The 24,105-nt window shown below is 34.1% G+C and overlaps 1 protein-coding gene across 2 annotated transcripts in view; it reads left to right on the top strand.

The window, feature by feature from the left end:
- The window catches only part of LOC145243876 (solute carrier organic anion transporter family member 4A1-like), a 297,463-nt gene that overhangs the window by 135,637 nt on the left and 137,721 nt on the right, over positions 1–24,105 (top strand). The window contains exon 1 of one of the 2 annotated variants that reach the window (XM_080106949.1): positions 4,296–4,485. The exons of the other annotated variant lie outside the window; for it this stretch is intronic. Coding sequence (XP_079963075.1) covers positions 4,452–4,485 — 34 coding nt within the window. The 5' untranslated portion in view covers positions 4,296–4,451. Of the gene's footprint in view, positions 1–4,295; positions 4,486–24,105 lie in introns of those variants that run through there. 2 annotated transcript variants of the gene reach the window in all.

Genomic DNA, 24,105 nt, shown 5'->3' with positions numbered 1-24,105 from the left:
TGTGATGATATATTCACTCTGGGGAGGCATGTGAAGCTTCCTCTCGGTGTACGGCGATGAGTTCCCAACTAGAGCAGGTAATTAATCGATTTGATTGAAAAATGGTCGTTTTCAACGATTTCGATGACAATAAAAATATAGAAGTGTGAAACATTCGCATGATCATTTGAAAAACTTCCCAACTAAAGGATTCTATGAAGTCCTTCTAGACTGAGGAAGGAAACAAATACGAATCTGGATGAATCAGAATTTAATCATCACATCAAGTTGAACGTAGAATAAGGTTTCGATATGTTTTCCTAACTGTATTAACAATATAACTCTATAATAGCAGAAGCTTCGAGTTTCTTTTCTGCCTTAAATACCATGCGGGAACAATTTTCCTTTAATCGAATTTTGATCCGATGCAAATGGTCGCATGTTGTTACGGGAAATATTATTCCATATCTAGAAGTGTAAGCCATTTTGAGTTTCAGAAAAGTTTCAGATGATTCGCTGTTACACACAAGTCCTGGGAGGTGACTTGTTTGTAGTAGACAGTTCCACAGAACAAAATATTCTTACTGTGTCGAAACCCGGGAAAATAACATCTGGATGATGGGATGTGTCTCCTAGCGGCTTCGGCTGCAGGGAGACAGGGTAGTACATGTCAAGGATTCGTCACTTGACACTCAGCCCAACAGGTGAGGGGCCGAGAATCGGCCCAGCACCTGTTGGACTGAGGTACACCGCCTGGGTAATACCTAGGAGGTCCACCCTCCCAGGCCTTGCCACCGGGCTTTCCGGTGGGGCAAGTTTATTGCTTGCTGCCTGAGGCGCCCCGACCGGGAAATGCCGACGGGGTTACTCAGGCAATTTTTAAAATTGCAGGAGTGCCCTTCCTTTAGGGGAGCCTGCAGGGTTCCCACTTTCCAGGCCTTGTGCCAAATAATGCTGAGGTGGGCAGCATTTAAATAACTACCCCATTAGTGTTCCAAAATATTGCAACACCATATATCGGATTTATCCAATATGACGGACGGCGTGTTGACGTGCTGAAGCATTGTACTGGAACTAGGTTCTTGTCGAGACGAGACTCACAGACTTTGCTGTGATGAAATTGAAGCTGGAACTGAAAAAGAACACGATTCAAGTTCGCAACCTTTAATTAAATCACGTTCGAAATAACGTTCACGCGTTATTTCGTCTGAATAATAAAAATAAAGTTTTTTTCATGCAATTATCACAGTGAGGTTCTAGTTGCGAATTCCAACAGTTTTTTGTCTAACTGTCTATCTGTCTGTCTGTCTGTCTGTCTCTCTCTCCCTCTCTCTCTCTCTCTCTCTCTCTCTCTCTCTCTCTCTCTCTCTCTCTGTGTGTGACTATATATATTTATGCATGCATGTATAAGTGTGTTAATGTATGTATAAACTGATTGAAATGCACGTTTCGCTGATTTCGTATTTTTGCTTCATCTTTTCAGTAGTTGATGAATTCCAAAGACAAAAAGTCTAGCACGAGGGGAGGGAGGCTACTGCGATTGCTCAAATTTTCCGAAGGAAGAACAATATCTTTCTTCTCGAAACACTTCCGATAGATCTTGGAACGAATTTCCATGACAAAAGAAAATAAAGTTTATTATAAAGTAAACATGTGATTAGAAATTTGTGATGACATTCCTAGAATTCTTTTATCTTACATAGCAACAATACATATCTCAAATTCCAATTATATGATCGCACTTGATATTCATCCATTTCAAATTTGGAAAAAAACACTACATGGTTTGTTTACAAACAGGTAACCACCTGCAAATTTTGACTCACAAGAAAACGTATATAAAATAAAGAATAGCAGTATAATTTTAAGAAATAACTTAGTCTCGTGGTATTCTATAATGGACATGTAGTTCTTGGAAACAAATTTTGTTCATGGAAAGTTCCGTTTAGTTTTAAGAATATAGAGGAAGAAAAGAAGGTTACAACGGTTATAACTTGACGAGTTTTTGCTATAATAGTTTACACAGTCGAGCACTTACCATGAAAATAACGAAAGTTACATACAAGCGAGAAACACACCTACACACGGTGATTAAATTATTTCTTAAAATTATACAGCTGTTCTTTATTATATATATATATATATATATATATATATATATATATATATATATATATATATATACACGTGTCAATTTTTAAATATTTAATGTTCTCTATTCTTGTATGTAAATGTTCATATCGAGCTGGGTAAGTGTGTGTAGGTTGAGATATATACAATTCACATATAGTTCATCAAACGGGACACAACGTAACGATGACTAATAAGATCTTCTCTGTGGGCACATCAGATAAACGAGAAACATACCTTCTTTTACTGGTTGGTCTTGACCGAAAGGTCTGTAAGATAAAACACCTTTCCTATATAGATCACAAAGACACTAGACGACACAACCATCTATATATATATATATATATATATATATATATATATATAGAATAAATGATAAAAATATATATTCCAAAGTTCATGATGTTGACAATCTTATAGTTTATTCCTTTGAATCAGTTGATTTATACAATTCTTGGCAGTATCTGTTTCATAACGCAAAATCAATCACTTAATTATATCAATTAGTGAATCTATTATGCCCTTAACTCATCAAAATAAATAGCAACAATCAATCCGCCAAAAGTAATTAAAATGTGATTTAACATGATTAAAATCCGAAAATTGGAAGAGAAGCTGCAGTTACCTTTATATTTTTCCATTACGCCATACTGAGTTCAATGAAAAATTCAATATGGCGGTTGCTATTAGAAGAGAAACAAATGTATGTTTGATCTCGTTGACTCTGACTTTAATAAATCTTCAACGATATCGGATTTTAGGAGATTACTTCGTGATATTCAAGAAATATTTTTTTAATATTTTTTTAATTGTTAACATATACGATGCTTTATTTTCATAAAAAAAGGAAAAACCTAATTCATGCGTTTTTTTTTTTTTTACTTAAAGCTATAACTTTAGTAAAGGTGCATTTTGTTTACACAAAAGTGCATTTTCAATAAGATTTTAAAATAAAATAATGAATTCATTGTATTGGTACAGTGGGGGAAGAGGTGGCTGGTCACTTTTAATGCATCCAAAACCAAACTTCTATCTTTACATCATCAACGCTCTGATCCCCATCTGGCATCAATTGAAATGGATGGCTCCCGTCTTGGGGAGGCTCCATGTTTTGACAAGCTTCTGGGTTTGACCTTTACTCCTGATCTGAAATGGAACAAGTACATCAGGTCTCTTGCCAAGGACGCTGGGAAAATGGTGGAATCCTCCAACCGTTCCAGAAGATATCTCACTACTGATACAATTCTCTATCTGTATAAAAGCCAAGTACGTCCAAGGATGGAGTACTGCTGCCACATCTGGACAGGAGCTGCTAAAAACAGCCTATCCTGCCTTGACAGAGTACAAAATAGACTTCATGGTTTAGTGAGGGATGCTCTTTTTTCTCTTCCCTGCAACCTCTCTCCCACATAAGAGACGTAGCGAGCCTGTCTTAGTTTTATCGTTATTTCCATGGCAAGTGCTCGTCTGAGCTCCAATCTCTCGTCCCCCCTCGCCAATCTTTCACGAGAAACACCCGTCTGGCTGAAACTACTGTCAATAATTTTCCCCACTATTTATCTGTGCCTAAATCCAAACGTAGATTCCATGACCAGAGCTTCTTTCTCAGAAGTGCACGACTGTGGAACTCTCTTCTGTTTTCCTGTTTCCCACCTGACTACAACTTGGATGTCTTCAAGTCCAACACAAACAAATTCCTAACAAACCGCCCCCTTAAGTAAGACACTCTATCAAAAACCCCAATACTAATGATTACTACAATACTATCTCACTGATTACTGTACACGCAATAACCCTTATCCCTGAGTGGCCTCAAGGCCTTGATAAGTGATGACCCCCATGTAAAAAAAAAATTATGAATTCGTTGATTAATAGTACCCGAATACATTATATTATGTATTCGTTAATTAATAATTAACGAATACATTATATTATGCATTCGTTAATTAATAATTAAGTGAAAATTTAATAAAAATTGGTTGACTTCCTGAATTTTGGGTTAATTTTTAAGTGAAGGGAGGAGTCTTAATGTTTTAACATTTTGGTGATCGACCATTCATTTTGCTCGTACCTATTTGCATCAAAAGTTGATTTTCTGGTTTTAGAATGATTCACGTGTAACTGGTTTTAATTGTATACGGCTGACATGTTTAAAAAATTTGGTATATAAATTGACGTATGGTGTGTGTGTGTGTGTGTGTGTGTGTGTGTGTGTGTGTGTGTGTGTGTGACTTTGATAAAAAAAAAGGCATAAAGAAACATACGGAGGGGCGATGAGGCGATTGTGAACATTCAACTAAAAAAAACGAGTAAAGTAAAAACACAAAAAAAGTTAAAACACAATGACCAGACAAGATGGAAAGAACACAAAAAAAGGTGAGTTAAAAAAAATTATGAACGATTAGAATCGATTGCTGAATTTAACAACATTTGAAATGTCAGGTCAAATCAATGATGTCAACTTAATTGTTGTGTAGCAGTAATGAACATATCCAAAAATTACGAAGAACGATAAGGTAGAAAATTAATTATTGATGAAAATAGTTTTCGAAGACAACTATCGAAAATTGAGATTTGCTAAATTGGCTGAAGATTTTCAATGTTTTCAGAAAATAATTACCTCCCTGGCTACGATTCGTACTCTGCAGTTTAATTTGTTTAGCAAAACTCAATTTTCACTAAGCGTCTTCGAAAACTATTTTCATTAATAATTAATATATATTTGAGGATTTTCCTCTAGTTGAAACAATTTGTAAACTCATTCTGGACTCACAGTAATAAATTTCCTATATATATATATATATATATATATATATGTAACGACATGAAATGAAAACAAGATTAAAACAAGAAAGAAAAGGACTTACTGATTTATTTATATTGTTGCATTTTGATACAATTATTGGATTTTTATTTATAATCCAATTTGATTTAAAATAAATAAAAAACGAGAAAATACAGAAATTTTTTTATGATGTATGTGACCATCACGGAAGGATGTCATACGCCAAAAACTCACGGACATTGATCAAATAGTTTATTTTTAACTAAGAAAATAAAATTTTATGAGTAAGCAAAAAAGGGCTGTCTCCCGCAGCCATCTGAAAAAAATAAGAAGTAAGAGTAGTTAAGTCCACAATAATTCAAACTTGCAAGATTATCCTTGTAATGCGACCGATTTCACATTAATCACTTTAAATCGTTTAAAAATTATTTCCTATATAAAAATAAAACTACTTAATAAATTACCGTGATTTTTGGAATATGACAATACCGTTCATGAGGGTTTTGTTCTTTTAATAAGGTTTCATTCTAAATAAGAACCAATTATTGTTAATATTGCACATTATTGTTTTTATTTGTATTTTTTTAATTTTTTATCGAGGTTATGCGCACAGCGGCGATGATATTCCTGTGTTATATTAACTAAAAAAACGCATTTTAATTCTTATTTTTGAACTTGTGCATTAATGTTTCGGGGCAGTTTATTATAATTTTTTGTTTCATTTTGAAGATCTCAAAACAAGGGGAGATAAATGAAGTCGATTGTACACAAAAATATCACAATGTATGTGAAGCTTTAACACTTCAAGAAGAGAAATCTCTTGGGTTATGAGGAGTAAAAAAACTCACTTCTAGGATAAATCTGCTCTATACTAGATATTAAGCACTTTGGATTATGGTTCTATCTCGGATATTGAACACTTCTGTAATAGCACTACTAAAAACAATTTTCTAATCTCTCTGCTCCTTATATATATATATATATATATATATATATATATATATATATATATATATATGTGTGTGTGTGTGTGTGTGTTTGTGTGCGTGTGTGTGTGTGTAATATTTTATTTATATAGATAAATGTTACATAATCGCCACACTGAACATGCTAACATTCCGGAGCAATTGGTTTATTTCAAAAAAAGTTTATCTGCTTCTGGTCTGCATTTTCTTCTGGTCTGCATCTGTATCTGGTTCTTAAGTGAAAAAATAAAACACATATTTTATTTTAAAAAAATATATTAAATCACTAACTTGAAGTGAAAAGGGGTGATATTAAGTGACATTTTAGACTTAAAAATAGAAGGCGATTTTGGGGACATCAAAGCTTAATAAGATAAAAGAGAAGGGTAGAAAAAGATTTAAAAAAAAAGAAAACGAATTGACAGCTAAAAAGTAAAGGGGAAAGAAAGAAAAAAAAGAAAAACGAGAAGAACCGAAAGACGTAAAGAAGATAGAAGGGGTCAGTATAGTTTCATTACATTATTATAAGAAAAGGGGAAGGGTGAAAACAATATGCCAAGTTTACGATCGTTTAAAATAAGATGTCAACGACATGTTTCTCTCATTAAATTCATCGTATCATTTGTCATTTGTAAAGACTGCTAGAGTGTTACGCTCTTCACGATAAATTGAAAAACGAAACTGAACCCAAAATAACCGATAGTTACCAAATCTGCAATTAAAGAAAATATAATTAAGTTACAGTTCGCCGCCTCTAAATAAATTTATATTTAATTCATTTGTTTATTTTGTTAGCGTTACTTTTGAACGTATTCAATTTTGTGTGGGGAGGAGAAAGATGTTACACAAGGTCGGTAAGTGGGGAGACAAGGCTAGAACACAAGACATATCTTATTTACCTGAGCAAAATCATCGGCATTCTCCAGTTAGCGTCCATTAAAAAGAGCAAATAATAAAAGAAGGAAATAAATGAAAAGATAGGGTATAAAAAAGAGAAAGTGAAGAAAGTAGAATTTGTTTTTTTTACATCTGAGCCACCACCTATCAAGGCCCGGAGGCCACTCGAGGCTAAGGGTTAATAAGTGTACAGTAGTCAATGGTACAATATAGAAGTAATCGTTAGTAGTGGACATTTGGTCAATTGGATTACTTGTTTATGTTGGACGACGAAATTGTAGTCAGCTGGAAAGCAGGCAAACGGAAAAGAGTTCCACAGACGTGAAGTTCTAAGAAAGAACTCTGTTTATAGAATCTACGTTTAGGTTTAGGCACAGATAGAGCTGGGGAAATTATTGATAGTGGTTTCAGATAGACGAGTGTTCTTCATGAAAGTCAGGACAGGGGGAACCATAGATTGGAGATCAGACGAGCACATGCCATGAAACTACCTTAGAGCAAAGACAGGCTCATAATGTTTCTTTTGTGGGAAAGAGATTGTAGGAAAAAGAAAAGGACATCCCCCACTAGGCTACGAAGTCTATTTTGAACTCTGTCAAGGCAGAATAAGATCTTTTTAGCAGCTCTTGCCCAGATGTGGCAACACTCTATCCTTGGGCGTACCTGGCTCTTATACAGATAGAGAATTGCATCAGCATTTAGATATCTACTGGAGCGGTAAAAGGACCCCACCATTTTTCCAGCGATCTTGGCAATGGATTTGATTTATGTGTCCTATTTTAGATCAGGAGTAAAGGTCAAACCCAGAAAACCATTCATTTCAATTGATGCCAAACGGGGATCAGAGCGTTGATGATGGAAAGATAGAAACTTAGTTTTAGACGCCACCAACCACCTCTTTTCCCATTGAACCACGTGATCAAGATCAGAGGAATGATAATCAGATAGAACTTGCTCATTTATAGCTTTTGATGTGTTACCATATATGGTAGTATCGTCAGCATAAATGTCTACTAATTATTTAAGGGTCTGATTTGGAAGATCATTGAAGTAGATAAGAGAGTTGAGCCCAGGATGAACCATGACGGACTCCAGCATTAATACTATGAGCTTCTGATTTCTGTCCATCAACCACTACTCTTATAAACCTATCAGAGAGAAATGATTTAATTGAAAATATATTTCCAGCTTTACCGTATAGTGATTTTGTGGAATAGACCTTTATGCTATACCCTATCAAAGGCCTTTAGTATGTCAAGAGCAATTGCCATAGAAAGGAAGCCTCACTCATTTATTAATCTTGTGAGATATAACCATTACACATCTGCTGTAGATCTAGCAGAACGGAAACCATATTGCATGTCACTAAGAAGGTTATTTTTGCTTAGGTGGATGAGTACTTCTCTATTTAACGGATTTCAGCAACTTACTCATGACGCACAGGAGACTTATTGGTCTGTACTGAGAGGGAGATAACCGATCACCTGAATTCTTAAATACAGGGCATACTGATGAGATTTTCGTGGATGCTGGGAAGCAATTTTCCTTAAGACAACGCTTAAATAGCTTTGTAAGTATGGGAGCTAGTTCTGGTTGAAGTTTTTTCAGTACTATAATTGGAATGCCGTCAGGGTCGACTTTACTGAAATCAAGGTTTTTGAGTAGCTTGGCAATATCACGCACATATTTTTATCAATCGCATAGCTTGTTTTCTGATACAGGAGTACAGGGGGAAATACGGGGAGGGGATGCGATCTTGATCACATGAGGTAGAATTAGCTGCAAAGTAATTGGCAAAGAGTTTGGCTTTGTCTGATGCTGACGAGATTGCCTCTGGTTCATTAATAATGGTTAGGATAGAGCACACGCTTCTGTTCAGGATCCTGTTTGTTATTTGCCAAAATTTTACAGTAGTTGTTGGCAGTACTGAAAACGGATTTAGTCTAAGATATCTATTACGTTGGAAGCAATGGAAAAGGTGGGGTTTTTTGTACGCAATGGCAGTAGCTGGCTGTTTGGTTTTTGCTGGATTTTTTTGAGTGTATGAAGCGGTCTATACCTACATTTAACCATTCCGTCGTCTGATACTAAAGAGGACACATTCTTTTTAAACATAGAACAAACGAATAGATCTGATATAAATGTATGGAAGCTATCCCAGTCAGTCATAGAATATCGATATACTGTACGATGGAGAGTTACGCCTGAAGATTTATTACATTTCGTTTTTATCTTAACTGATACAACTGATTGGTCGGAAGATCCCAGTGGAGACTGAACGGAAGATGAACATAACTCAGAGCAAGTTGTGAGAAAAAGGTATAGAAGACTTGCATGCTGACCGTCAGTGTTAGGTGGGTTCGTGAACAATCTGGGTGAGGCCATAAGCAATGGAGAAATCGTGACAGAACCTTCCTTTCATCATCGGTCTTGTTTGAATGGGCTAACCATTCTACATTGTAAACATTGAAGTCTCCATAGACGTGAATGTTAGCCGAAAGATGAGTGGATGTGGTCATGTTTCTTAGATATGATCTTAAAGATAGTAACTCCGCTGTTGTGGGGGCGATCGAGGGCAAATATAAACGCAGTGGCGTGAGCAAGTGCAACCCAGAAGTACATATAGGTAATTTAGCGTCTTCTCTGGAGATGTCCTTACCATATGGAAAGCCATCTTTAATGTAGGCACATATTCCATGCCCATCGCGATCTTGGGGGTCAGATTTGGATGTTGAGTTTGAGTATCCTTTAATTACAAACTCATTTAGGGAAATAGTCGGTCTAATGCCAGTTTCGCCTCGGAAGAATAGGTCTGGTTTTGTCTCCTGTAATTGGGTTTCAACTTCTGGAAGATTGGAACGTAGACACCCTGATATTGGAGAATGAGACATCGTAGTAGAGGTCTACGTTTGAAGTTGGAGTTCTGGGTTTATTCGTGTATTTTTCCTGGAGACTTTTCATGGTCGTTTTTGGATTTGTGGAATAAGTCGACAGACATAGTTAGAGCTGGGCAGAGAGGGAAAGTAAGAGAGAAAAACAAACGAAGAAATATTTTTGTAGCACATGATAAGGTAAAGCCGTAACAATTACCCACTAATATGGCATCGAGAAGCCCGACCAGAAGCTACTGCATTAGCCAGAATCCATCCACCAAATTTCAATACAGCAGCCCAAGTACTTTGCACCTACTGATAGGACAGCCTCCTTCGTGGTTAATCCAAGGTTCGGGTCCCTGACTATCAGGCGGATAACGTCAGCCCAATTTAAACGTTTACTTCAAGCACCCTTACTAGTGACATGGCTACAAGAATAAGCATAGAAATAGAACATTTCTGATATCTCAGGCGTCTGCTCACGAAAAAATACTCTCGATCTAGAATACAGCTTTTTTCTTTTTCCTTTGTCAGAAAAATCACTCATTCTAAATGATGACTAAAGGACGAATTAAAAGAAGCGAGAGTTACGGGAGTTGTTGATAAAGCATCCACAATTGTCTACTCTTCATTAAAAAGAAATAATAATAATAATAATAATAATAATAATAATAATAATAATAATAATAATAATAATAATAATAATAATAAATAAATAAATGAATATTCTACTTTATATAAGATCAATTCACATGTTTAGAGTAAAGTATAGAGATAAGCTCCCTTCTCATTTACTGAAATAAAGAAAAAAAACTCAGCAAAGTTTACGCATGTAATTTTTACAGCAATTCGGCTGTTTTCTTTGAGTCATTCCCGACTTGATTTAAATGGAATTGGTCTACCCCTTTTGCATACATTCAACGCTAGGCGGCGCTTTATTAGCATGACTATTTGAAAAATCTACTAAAGAATAATGTCGACAGTTTTGGTTTTTTTTTTTTTTAAATAACGAGTGTACAGACATTCGATTCAAAATTTGAGGATATATTTATTTTGAGGGAAATAGCAAACGAATCACAAACCGCAAATTGACAACAATTTTCAATAATAAATTTTAACAGTAGTATTATACATTTAAAACACAAAAGAAAATATAAGTTAAAACTGAAATAAATATAATTAACATTTGCATCTAATAAAAAGCAAAAAATATCGCAAATTCACAACTTATCTGCTTTTTTCTCTTGTCTTTAATGCATAACGTCTTAGCTTGAATACAGCTCTGCGTTCAACAACATTAAAAAAAACCGTCATAAGGTGCCATCGTTCGGCAGTTGAACTAGCATGTCGTTTTACGGGATACGAGATGCATCGGGTGCAGAGAATAGAATTGTTGCATCTATATATGTTATATTTAAAATCAATTTGTCAGATAAAATGAATACATTCGTAAATGGAGTACATTCGTAAATTTAAAAAAGGAAAATAATGGATACAGAAATACAAATATGTAAATTAAACAATTTGAAATGAAGAAAATAGAATGCAACAACTTTAAAAAAGAAAATTCAAAGATAAAAAAAAAAAACTTAAGGAAATTTATGCAGTTCGAATGAAATTTTTGGAGTGGGTTATGGAACGCAAACAATAACTGTTTTAGAATCCAACAAAGTCAGAATGTGTGGAAAATCATCTTGGTATAAATAACATAAATCCTTTTATATACAGAAAACAGTTGTAAATCTTAGAAAAAACTTTTTAAAAACTGATAAAATCCTGTGACTTGATGTAAAATCAGAGCAAGATCCTCGCAAAAATTCTCAAACAGAAAGGTTGAGAGTGGAATACTAAGAATTGTTAGGTTTTACTCCCGTCAAATGTGACATTTATATCGAGATATAAAATAGGAATATCAGAAAATTTCAGAGCAATTCTAAAGTAGGATGGATCAATAGAGTAGTTCAAAAAGTCGGCAAAGTCAAGTTCTTGTCGGGGAGGATACTGTGTTACGATATATAAGAAAGTGAATTATAAGGAAAATAGTGTAATACTTCTCAAGATATTGTTAAATAGCACAGAAAGTTACTTAACATTACAATTTATTAAAATGAAATATTAATTAACTCAAAAATTAATTCATTCAAATATTGATTAACTTAACACTTAACTCAATAATAAATTAAGTTAAAAATTGATTAACTTAAAAATTAATTAACTATAAAATGGATGAACATAAGATTAATTTACATAAATTAACTCAAAAGTTAATTAACTCAAAAATTGATTAACTTAAAATTAATTAGCTTAAAATTTAACTAAACTAAAAGTTAATCAAAAAAATTTGATTGAATTAGAAAATGTTTTACTTAAAAATTCATAAACTTAACTAGTAATACTTTAAAACACAATTGACTTAAAAATTGATTAACTTAAAAATAATATTTTTAAAAGGTAAATGACATTAGCTATAACATTTAAAGACATCTGATGTATTGCATTTAAAAACAGGAAGTTTTAATAATATATTTCTTCTGTAAAATAGCTTTCAAAAATATAATTATTTTATTTTAACAAAATTAATAAAGGGACCATATGAAAATGCAAGGGGGGGGGTAAATAGATAAAAACTGAAATGAGGACTCTCGAGCAACACCGAGGTTATAGAGCTATGTCTGATAATTTTATATAATACAACAGCAAAGTTTATTTGCCTTGCTTGTAACAAATCTCTCTCTCTCTCTCTCTCTCTCTCTCTCTATATATATATATATATATATATATATATATAAACAGGCGAAACACTACTGTACGTGGCTGATTCTAATGCTCCCTATCTTAAGTTGAGCGTTTAGGAAGTGATATAGAAATTACCATTAACGTATGAAGCGATGCTCTTTGTATACATAAATTGAGCTCAGGTACTTAGGACAATGTCAAAACGTTGTTAGTTCACTGCCTGGATTGCAGCAGTAGAATAGCGCAGCAGACATGCAGCGCAACGGTTAGAAGCTCCGACTGTCGTTTGGTCGATAGGGTTTCGATCCTGGCTTGAGGTAGTTGCTGTCAATTTTCAGTCTACAGACTCGATATTTGACATAAGGGGTACTGAGATTTGGGAAAATCTTTTTAATCGGTTTTCAACCAGAAATTTGGCTGTCAAGGGATCAAAGTTCAACGATTTGACTCTTGAAAACTCCACCAAACTCCTCTGCCAATTTTTGGTTTAAACACTTGAAATTTTAGATGTAGGTTTCTTGGACACGGACCAACGTTTTTAATTTGATTTGGGCTCAAAACAATAAATGTTAAGAGGTCAAAATTATGGTCAAAGTAAAAAAAATTGACCTCTGATATCTCTACTAAATTACTAAGCCAATTTCTGGTCTAAACATTTGAATTTTTTCATAAAGTGTATTCAGACATAAGGCAAGCTTTTTAATCGGTTTTTGGCCGAAAATTTGGCTGCCAAAAGGTCGAAGTTCTAAAAAATAGACCTTTGCGGTGTCTAGCAAACTATTCAACCAATTTTGGGTCTAAACATTTGAAATTCTACATAAATGGTATTCAAACATGTAGCAAGCTTTTCAATCAGTTTTTGGGTGAAAATTTGGCTGCAAAAAGATCAAACTTAAAAGACTCTACCAAACTCCTCCGCCAATTTTGGGTCTTAACACTTGAAATTTTAGATGTAGGTTACCGTGACATGAGTCAAATGCACATAAAATTATGAACAGTACATAAGGCCCCGAGCAAAGCCGGGTTGAACTGCTAGTATAATATAATAATGAAATCTGCATTGATCAAAATATCATATTTAAGCGTATTTTACGACCAGACAATCTGCGTGGTTTGCTAGTATATATATATATATATATATATATATATATATATATATATATATATATATATATATATATATATATATATATATATATAATATTCGAAAAATTAATCGTATATTTTCAAAACTTACTTCTTGGACCTACTTACGTACTGTTGTGGTAAATTCTGAAAATAGATCTATAAAATTTTATGTCGCTACGTGCAATATATATATATATATATATATATATATATATATATATATATATATATGTATATATATATATATATATATATATATATATATATATATATATACTCATCACTATATTTCTCTCTCTATCTCTCTCTATCTCTTTCTCTCTCTATCTATCTATCTATAAACATGACCTACTTTCTCTTTTATCTAAATAGATACGGATCGTTGGTGATAATAAATGACATTAAAGTAGAAAGCGGGTGTGCAAAAATGCCAACCACCGTGCGATGCTAAGCTCAGTTAAGCATAGCCAACAATCATTTGTTTTTAAAAATAATTACGGATGCACAAAATAACAAAATGAATTTAAACGTTTGTCCATCTCTCATGAATACTAGCACTGACTACTACTACTACTACTACTACTACTACTACTACTACTACTACTACTACTATTTTAGTACTACTACTGATGATAATAACAATGCATGTTGTCATGTCAATCTCAGCAGGTATCATACAGTGAGGGACGTTAGAAAGATGGAGAGAGTACTTGAAAAATCAATGGTAAATAGACGCTGTGATAATGCTAATTAATTTGCATTAGGTATAGAAAGAGGTGGAGAGTGCTGGAAATCTAAGTAGACTTACCACTCGAACTTCAAGGAGGATCACGTGTTATTACTAGTGAGCGATCACTAATATTGTATGAAAATTCATATTGAGTAAATAATAACAATAAATAGAAGAAGAAAGGACCATGAAGAAACATGAAGAAATAAAATAAGATGCAAACGAAGGGGGATAGCCTAAAAAAATACAAATACAAATCTAAACAAAACAAACTAGTAGTTTTTAAAACAAAAAATCAGTTTCCCTGAAACATAAACGAGGGAATGACAAAAAGAGAACCGAACCTAAATAAAACAACTCTGGAGCAATTTATGAGAAAAGCAAAAATAGCAGGATAATGGTAAATGTTTACTCCTCTTTATCCACTTTGTTCTGTATTTGCCTATGTTTATTAACAGGGTAAGTTTGAGAGAAATCTGGCTCTTCACCATGCACGGGCTGTCATTCACTATGACGACGCTATATTTTGCACGTTACATAGTTCTAAGATGTGTTGTATTATAGAGTGTATAGCTCACATTCTTACTTGTATTTCTAGTCTTTATATCAAAACCTACTCTTTCTTTTTTACCAGGTCAATTCCATTGTTCATTGTTTATAAAATTGAATTCTAAAATCTATTTCATTGCATTAAATATATCAGTAATATTTTATTCATAAACATTCCTAAATCTTCCTCCGTTAGATTTTTACCATAAATATTTTAGCTAAACATTCATGACAAACTCTAAACTGGAACGGGCATAAGGCAATTTCGAATTATTTAGTTTTTTTTTAAACTTCTGTTCTCATCTTGAGTTATTTTCATAACGTTTCAGTCAGTATTACTCCCGATTTGTTTCGGTATATCTTGCAAAACTCGAGAATCTGTCTGTCAAACTCAGGAATCTGTCTGTCAAACTCGGGAATCAGCACAAATTTTGGAACAGAACACTTTACTTAATCAACGAAGGTAGTACGCTCTCGTTCCGTTCGTCATGACTTGGTAAAAATCATGAGTAATTCGCAATTGAGTATCGTCTGCACTGAGAATTAAATATTCAACCTCCAGAAGAGTGTAACTTACAACTGAATTTTGCCAAGTATTTTATTCATATCGCCGACAATTCTTATAGGAATTTGGGAATCCTAAAACCTATTTTTGTTTTTAGACATACAATCTTACTACTTATTAATATAGAGCACTACCTATTACTTTGTTTTTAGACTTACTACTTATCACTATAGAGCACTACTTATTGCTGCAGATTTCTGATACACACACACACACATACATATATATATATATATATAATCATTATTTGTAACTTTATTAATCATAATTAGCTAGCGTGGATGCCGGGCGTTTCCTGGGTGTTTAGAGGTGTAAATCAAAACAAAGTGAAGTAATAACTCTGTTTAAATAAAAAAAAATAAAAAAAATGTAAAAACTTCTTTAAAAAATCGGAAAAAACAATACAAAACAAAAAACAGCGAACGTGATGAAAAAAAAAAATGAACGTGATGCAAAACGAACGATGTTAAAACAGCGTTGACCTTGTATTAAAAAAAAACGTTTTGAGGAAAGAGGGAGGGAGGTTTGAACCCGAATCCTTGAGGTGAAAGCGAAAAAAAAAAGCTGAGGGAGTTCCTCGTTTCAATTAAGTTTCACTTTGTTTGGCTTTTTAGTATAAATAAACACGCGACAACGAAATAGCGCGACTTTTATAAAAGTCGATCAAAATAAATCTAGACACGACGTCTCTTCGCAAATTGTAGATATTATGATCTAGGGGGTATATAAACAGTTCTAAGACATTGTACCCCACCCCCGAGAAGCCCCGCAAAAAATGACTTTGCCGGACATAGATAAAATGTGCACACACATTTGGCCTTATATATATATGTATATATATATATATATATATATATATATATATATATATATATATATATAGACTAGCGAGGGTGCCCGGCGTTGCCCGGGTGTTTGGAGGTGTGTGTGTGTTGGGGGCAGATCAAAACAAAATGGAAACTCATCATCATCATACAGACTGTCAATCTTGACGATGACTAGTTGGGGCCTCAGTACTTTATCCCCCTTGACTTCAAACTTGCTTGCGCAGGTTAGGTGCAGTATCTGTTGCGCATTAGATAGATACCCTCTGAACAGCCAGTGCTCCAGTCCAGTGGAGCGAACCCGCAAAGACTGGCAGCAGAGGCCACAGCTTCTGGCCGAAAGTAATCTCAGTGAGGTAAACAGTCGCCTATACGTGTCCGCTACTATGCCTTTTCTTTCTGGATGAGGTTCTATCGCCTTTTAAGAAAACTGCAAGGCAGCATTAGGATTTGAAGGCAGAGTTCCTATCTCTTAACCTTTTGCTGTGATAAGGCCCACAAGTCAGTGGTGTTTAATTTTGGGGCTGGTTCCCTAGTCTTCGCCCAACCAAGGACGCCCACAAAACAGTGGGGTAGGGGTTGGTAGTGTGCCAGGGCATGTCCACACATCGGTGGGCCAAAACGCACTACCTCTGAGGTCCCCTACTACTCCGAGATCTCCTACAAGTTTAGCCTGGGGCCGCAAGACACCTAGTTACCGTGTGTGGTCAATGTCGAGGCACTGTAGGAGTCTTGATGATGGAGAGACTATGTACTGGCAGGGAAGACTTATGCATAGCTTCTCCTTTTTCACCGTGAGGTTAGCCAGCGGTGTTAGCTAGAAGCGAGAAGGCATGGAAGCATGAACTTAACACTAACTTATACCTAACACACTAGACGCATCACATCCCCCTGCCGGGTTAAGAATCCAAACGCACGCATGGAAACTAAAGAATAAGCGAAGTGATGACACTGTTAAAATATTTAAAAAAAAAAAACGATTTTAAACTTGTTAAAAAACAATCGGTAAAACAAAAACAAAAAAAAAACAGCGAAAAAAGTTTTAGGAAGGAGGTAGGTAGGCTCGAACAAGAAGCCTTGAGATTAATAATCTGATAACATAGTATGACGCCACGAAGGCAGGGACTTAAGAACGGTCGAAAATAAGCGTTTAGAAACGTGTGTGTGTGTGTGTAAAAGTGAAAATGTCTGTGCTTGTGTGTCTGTCTGTCTGTCTGTCTGTGTACATTTCCCTACCAAATAACTGTCAATTTTCGGTCTACAGACTCGAAATTTGACATAAGAGGTATTGATAATTAGGGAAAATCTTTTAATCTGTTTTTGGCTAGAAACATGGCTATCAAGGGGTCAAAGTTCAATGATTTGACCTTTGAAAACTCCACCAAACTCCTCCTTCAATTTTGGGTCTAAACACTTAAAATTTTAGATATAGGTTCCTTTGACATGGATATAAGTTTATAATTTGATTTAAGGTCAATAAATGCTAATTGGTCATAATTTGGGTCAAAGTTTTAAAAAATTAACCTCTGCGGTCTCTACCAAATTACTCAGCAAATTTTGGGTCTAAACATTTGAAATTTTATATGAAGTTTATTCAGACATAGCGACAGCTTTTTGATCGTTTTTTTTTTTTTTTGCTGAAAATTTGGCGTTTAAGGGGTCAAAGTTCAAAAGATTTGATGTTTGTGGTCTCTAGCAAACTATTAAGCTAATTTTGAGTCTAAACATTTGAAATTTTACATAAAGGGTATTCAGATATGTAGCAAGCTTTTTAACTAGTTTTGGGGCAAAAATTTGGCTCACAAGAGGTCAATGTTTACAGAGTTTACCTTTGCAGACTCTACCAAACTCCTCCGCCAATTTTGGATCTAAATACTTGAAAATTTACATGTACTGACATGGGTCAAACATATTAATTTAATTTGAGCCCAAAACAAAAATGTTAAGGGGTCAAATTGGAGTCAAAGTTTTTAAAAAATCAACCTCTACCAACTTGGTATGTTAAGGAAGCCTATAATATAGAAAGGCATTACCATACGTATTCACACTTTATTAATATATACATATGCGCATAAAATTATTAACAGCACATAAGACCCGAGCAAAGCCGGGCTTAACTGCTAGTTTATATATATATATGTATGATGATGGTGATTGCAACGTTTGTAAGACGAGTGCCACTCCCTCAGACACTTAAAGTCCATGAGCCCAAAAATAACTTCCATCGTCACAGGACCATTTTAATAGACAAATGCCTGAGGTAGTATCTATACAAAGATGATGTTACAGAGTCTTAGCTTTCTACGACAGCTAAGTCTCTCTCTCGGTTCAAAATGTTGAGATCCAGCAACAAGCAAGAGCAAGATAGCCAGCAACAAGTTACACTGCAAACCAGCTTAATGCGGGTACTGGTTTTCCGCTTTATGGTTTTTTAAATCAGAGATTTGCTTCTCCTAGAAAGGTTGCCTTCACCACGGCTTACTGGAGCCCTCTCCACCCCAACACACATATACACACACAAATATACACGATGTTAGTTGGCAGAAAAAAGGTTCATTCGCCCTTTGGAAGGTCTTGTTTTTAATCCTTCAGGGAGACTAGCCGCCCTCCTCACCAAACAAGTTTGGTAGGGGAACCAGTTTAGTCGCCGATAACCCGACCATGAGGCAGGTATTACTGGGTTACATGGTACCAGTAGCATATGACATGACCTGACATACAAATATATATATACCAGGTTAGAGGTATATATGATACGCCTCTTATATCTATATATTTTTTATTGCAACTTAATTATATATTTATATATATATATATATATATATATATATATATATATATATATATATATATATATATATATATATTATTATTATTATTATTATTATTATTATAACTTATTTATAATTAATGGTTCCTGTGTTATGTTAACTATATACTAGATTTGCTTAATAGATGATCTATCCGCCATTCATTATTATTGTAAAAATAACTCAAGATGAGAATAGTAGTCCGAATAATCCAAATCATATGAATAATCAATCTTCATCTCAAAAATTTAGAAACAAATTGTTTTTTTATTTAAAATTGTATCAATTTAAGTCTTTTTAAAACAAGATATTCTCTTTCTGCTGACCATAAAAACAAATTACATTTTCTTCAAATTAATGCAACAAATGGCATTGAGGATTGAACCTTTAACATCCAAAAAAAATGTGACTTACAACTGAATTTCATCAAGTATTTTATAAATTCATACATACATTTATAAATTTATACATACATTTATAAATTTATATATACATTTATAAATTTATATATACATTTATAAATTTATACAGTCATTTATAAATTTATACATACATTTATAAATTTATATATACATTTATAAATTTATACAGTCATTTATAAATTTATACATACATTTATAAATTTATACAGTCATTTATAAATCTATACATACATTTATAAATTTATATATACATTTATAAATTTATACAGTCATTTATAAATCTATACATACATTTATAAATTTATATATACATTTATAAATTTATACAGTCATTTATAAATTTATACATACATTTATAAATTTATATATACATTTATAAATTCAGTTGTAAATTACATTCTTCTGGATGTCGAAGTGTACACTCAAAATATAATTTTCGAATTACTTAGGACTTCTACCCAGTCGTTGCTGACGGAACGAGAATATACTAACCCACGTTGATTAAATAAAACGTTCAGTTCGAAATTCCGTGCAGATTTCCAAGTTCGATAGAAAGATTCCCGAATTAAAAAGATACACCTGAAGAAGATCGGAAGTTACATCAATCGAAACGTTGTGAAAATACACTTAAGACGAGAACAGTAGATCGAAGAATCTAAATAATACAAATCAATCATCTCAAAAATTCAGAAACGTAATATAATAATTCATTGCCTAATACTAAGTCTAGTCTAATACTATATCCTTATTTTTTACTAATCAGTAATAATGAATCGATATATGTGGTCGACCTAAAAGGTTTATATGAGAAATATGTATGAAAAAGAGATCGAACATCGATCATCGAAAATATCTTGGGATTGTTTAAATTCAATCTTGGCTTCCTGCAATCGTTGCATTTTTATCACACGCTTTCGTTTATATTTGCCTTTCTTTCTTACCATAACAATGCACCTGCACATAACACCCTGCACCCAAACCCCGGTCCCGTCATTGCAATGTTGCATCCCTGTGCCTCTTTTATAAGTATTTTAATGGAATGACCTCTGATGAACTCATTGCACTTGTGCCCCCTCGACGTACATATATCCCCGACAAACCCGCTTAGCAACAAAATCACACCCCTTCTCCGTTGATGGGCATAAATGTCAGAAAGCTTTCTACTCTAATAGTTTATTCCCTCAAACAGCTAGACTTTGGCATTTCCTTACTGCTATCTGCTTCTCTGGCTGTCCTGATATACAGAAGTGCAACTGTAACGCAAAGCAACACTCTTGTTAATCTTTCTTAGGCATGACCCCAATTAGTAGCCCCTTACGCCCAAGTGGCGATGTACCTCATTTGGGGTGAACATAAGTAAAAAAAAAAAAAAAAAAAAAAAAAAAAACATTTGGAAGTTTTGGGCAAAAGACAACATCGCTTCACCGAAACATCCTTCATATTCAGCCGATTTTGTTCCTTATGATTTTTTTTTGTTTTTTCTCTACACCCAAGATCATCAACGGGACTTGTTTTGGAGATGGAAAAACCATTAAGAATTCTGTATTGATGGAACTGATTGAGCAATCCAGGTATATCTTGCCAGCACCGGATAAAAGAATGAAGAAATTGCATTAGATTGGAGGTAGAAGATTGATTAATTTCAAGAGAAATCCACGTCATTTTGGAATTGAAATGAATTAGTTTTGACATCAGTTCCGTTATTTTCAGACATAATCACGAAAATGATTTAATGGGAGTAAAAAATGGATCTTGTGTTTATTTTCGCAGCCTAGAAGCTCGTGCTTTACTTATTTTCTCCTTTAGTCCTCACATTCCATGAGTGTTATTTCTGACATAAGGGGAAAAATTGATAATTTCTGTCTCAAAAGTATATCAATCTAACACTAACCTTGCTTAGTTCGTGACCTTAAAGAAGCAGTTTTTTTTGTTGTTTTTGTTTTTGTTCATTACATCAAGTGGCTTCATGCCTTGGCTGGAGCGATTTCCATAAATAATATTTTGCCGTGATTCACAGAAAGTTCGCTGGCCGCATGTACCCCGGTGGTCGGAAACTTATGTCCTCTGTTGTAGAACATACTTAGCGTGTGAACTCAGTGACGACCACGGAACCATGTCGGCGACTCCCTGGTAATGGTCCACAGTTAATTCCTATTTAAATGAGGAAAGTCAATATTTAATGATTTCATTTATGAGGTGCCCATTCAAATCCACTCGATCAATGCGAGCTCTTTGTGTTGTCTATCTCTATGACGACACAGTACTTAACCAACTTATTTTAACACATTTTTCCACACTGTTATACGTTTGACCTGAATGTGCAAAGTAGACAAACCCATGAAAATGGTAAATAGTGAATGTAGACTTCGTAAACACAGGGACGAAGCAGTAAGCTACATCAGGCAATTGCACGAAACTAACCCAAAAGGAATACAGAAAAGAGCATAACTGGTTTAGAAAGGTGGTTCACTATGAAATTTATAAACGAATGCGCTTTAATATTTGGATAAATTACACATTCTTGTTGAGCCGCCCTCTTAAATAATCAAATCTAACCCAATTTCCACCAGTATCAAGCATCACTGTGGTGTCTAATCTTTATCCTCGAGTGGCCTCTCGGCCTTGATAATTGGCTACCTCATAGTAAAAAATACCAAAACACTCCTCTCTAATTTCTAAAATACCTGTTTACTTTTCAGTGTATTCATATAATGGTCTCAACATGTAAAGCGCATTAAGGGGGGGCGCAATTTTTAAATGTAAACATATTTTTTTTTGTTAAATTGAGAAACTTTTAAATGTTTTCCTTTGAATTAAAAGAAAACACCAAACAAAAGGAGAAAAAAAACGAAATTGCTTTTACCCCTTGTTTTTAATCAATACATTTTACACAAGTCAAACGTTAACGTGACTAACTCTCCTAATTTGAAAAAGCATGAGAGAGTTGAAATAAATTTATAATGAGGTTGGGCTAAATTTGTATTGTTTTTTTTTTAACTCATATATGTGTGTGTGTGTGTGTGTGTGTGTGTGTGTATGTGTGTGTGTGTACGCGCGTGCGTGTGTGCATTTTTGGCTTGTTCGACGAGATTGCTTTTATTTACACCCGTTTTATTTTTTATTCTTTTGATCTTTACACAACCGCCAATAAATTTTATTTTTAGAGTCAGGAGTAAATAAACTTTTGATTACTTGTGCTTTTGGCGAACCTTTATGTTAACGTCTTGCTCAAAAGTTGTAAAGAAAAAATTGTGCTTTATGATAAATTACCTTTGATTAAAAGATTATTTTAAACAACTGTAAACTCAATGACCATAATCGGGTACGCGTTTCTTAAGGTAAGCAATGAGCACAATAGTTTGTTGCCCAAAATGCGGAGGCTAAAACCTTGCTCATGTTTGTCTCATTGGTCGTTGATCACTCAAACTTCTGAGGAAAATGGCCGATTCATGTTTCACGAGAAACACCCGTCTGGCTGAAACTACTGTCAATAATTTTCCCCACTCATTATCTGTGCCTAAATCCAAACGTAGATTCCATGAACAAAGCTTCTTTCTTAGAAGTGCACTCCAGTGGAACTCTCTGCCGCTTGCCTGTTTCCCAACTGACTACAACTTGGACGTCTTCAAGTCCAACATAAACAAACTCCTGACAAACTGCCCCCTTAAGTAAGACACTCTATTAAAACCTCCAATACTAATGATTACTACAATACTATCTCATTGATTACTGTACACGCAATAAACCTTATCCCTGAGTGGCCTTCGGGCCTTGATAAGTGGTGACCCCATGTAAAAAAAAAAAATTAACGCAAAAACGTTTTGTTGTGTGAAAAAACAGTTCCAAACAGTGCTCTTAAGCGTTGTGATTTTTTATCAACTGTAAGCAAACGCGAGACCCACTTTAACATAATCCTGAATGCACTGCCTTTTATTATCATTAAATCCTCTGCTATCCCACACAATTTCAATTTTCAATTGGTCAAAGCAAGTATGTGGGCTTTTAAAAATATTTTCTGAGACAACTGTTGTGAACTTGGGCGCATGTGTTTTTGGCATCATTTGTTTCTATACGAGTTAAGGTAGCACATCTTATCCGTTATATGAGGCAGAGTCCGAATAATATCTATGAAACTATTGCTTTGCCTGAACAGTATTTTTTTCCATCAGAAAGTAATACTTTGTCAACACACGAAAATAAAATTATTAGCCGTTTTTGAAAATGTTTAAAAATAGGCTCGCTTAAATAACTGTAATTTGTAAACTAAAAAATCTAACTGAGCTCAAATTTTGCCGCATACTATTTTAAGGTTCCTTATTTATATAAAAAAAAAAACTATATGAATCTTTTATTACTGATACGATCTATGTAATCCCGGAATATACTGAAATATATATATATATATATATATATATATATATATATATATATATATATAAAGCTGTGTGTGTGTGTGTGTGTGTGTGGTCACGAATAGGCTCTTATATGGTTGACTATTTTAAAAAACTGATTACATATAATGATAGAAAATGTATCGAGACACAGGAATGGGTATGTTTGATCTGGCAGAACGGCGGTTCATTAAAATTGTGGGGTCAGCGTACGCGCCTGGTCCACAAAGCATGGAAATAGAAAAATTAAAAATGAAAAAAAAAAAAAAACGTTTACAAGTGTTTTTGATATAGATGTACTTAAGAATACTTTGATAAGTA

The sequence above is a fragment of the Euprymna scolopes genome, chromosome 22 (assembly GCF_053919585.1).
Source record: "Euprymna scolopes isolate OS-2025 chromosome 22, ASM5391958v1, whole genome shotgun sequence".
NCBI classification, from domain to species: domain Eukaryota; kingdom Metazoa; phylum Mollusca; class Cephalopoda; order Sepiida; family Sepiolidae; genus Euprymna; species Euprymna scolopes.
Note: the sequence above shows the minus strand (reverse complement) of the source record. Positions and strands in the feature narration are given on the sequence as shown.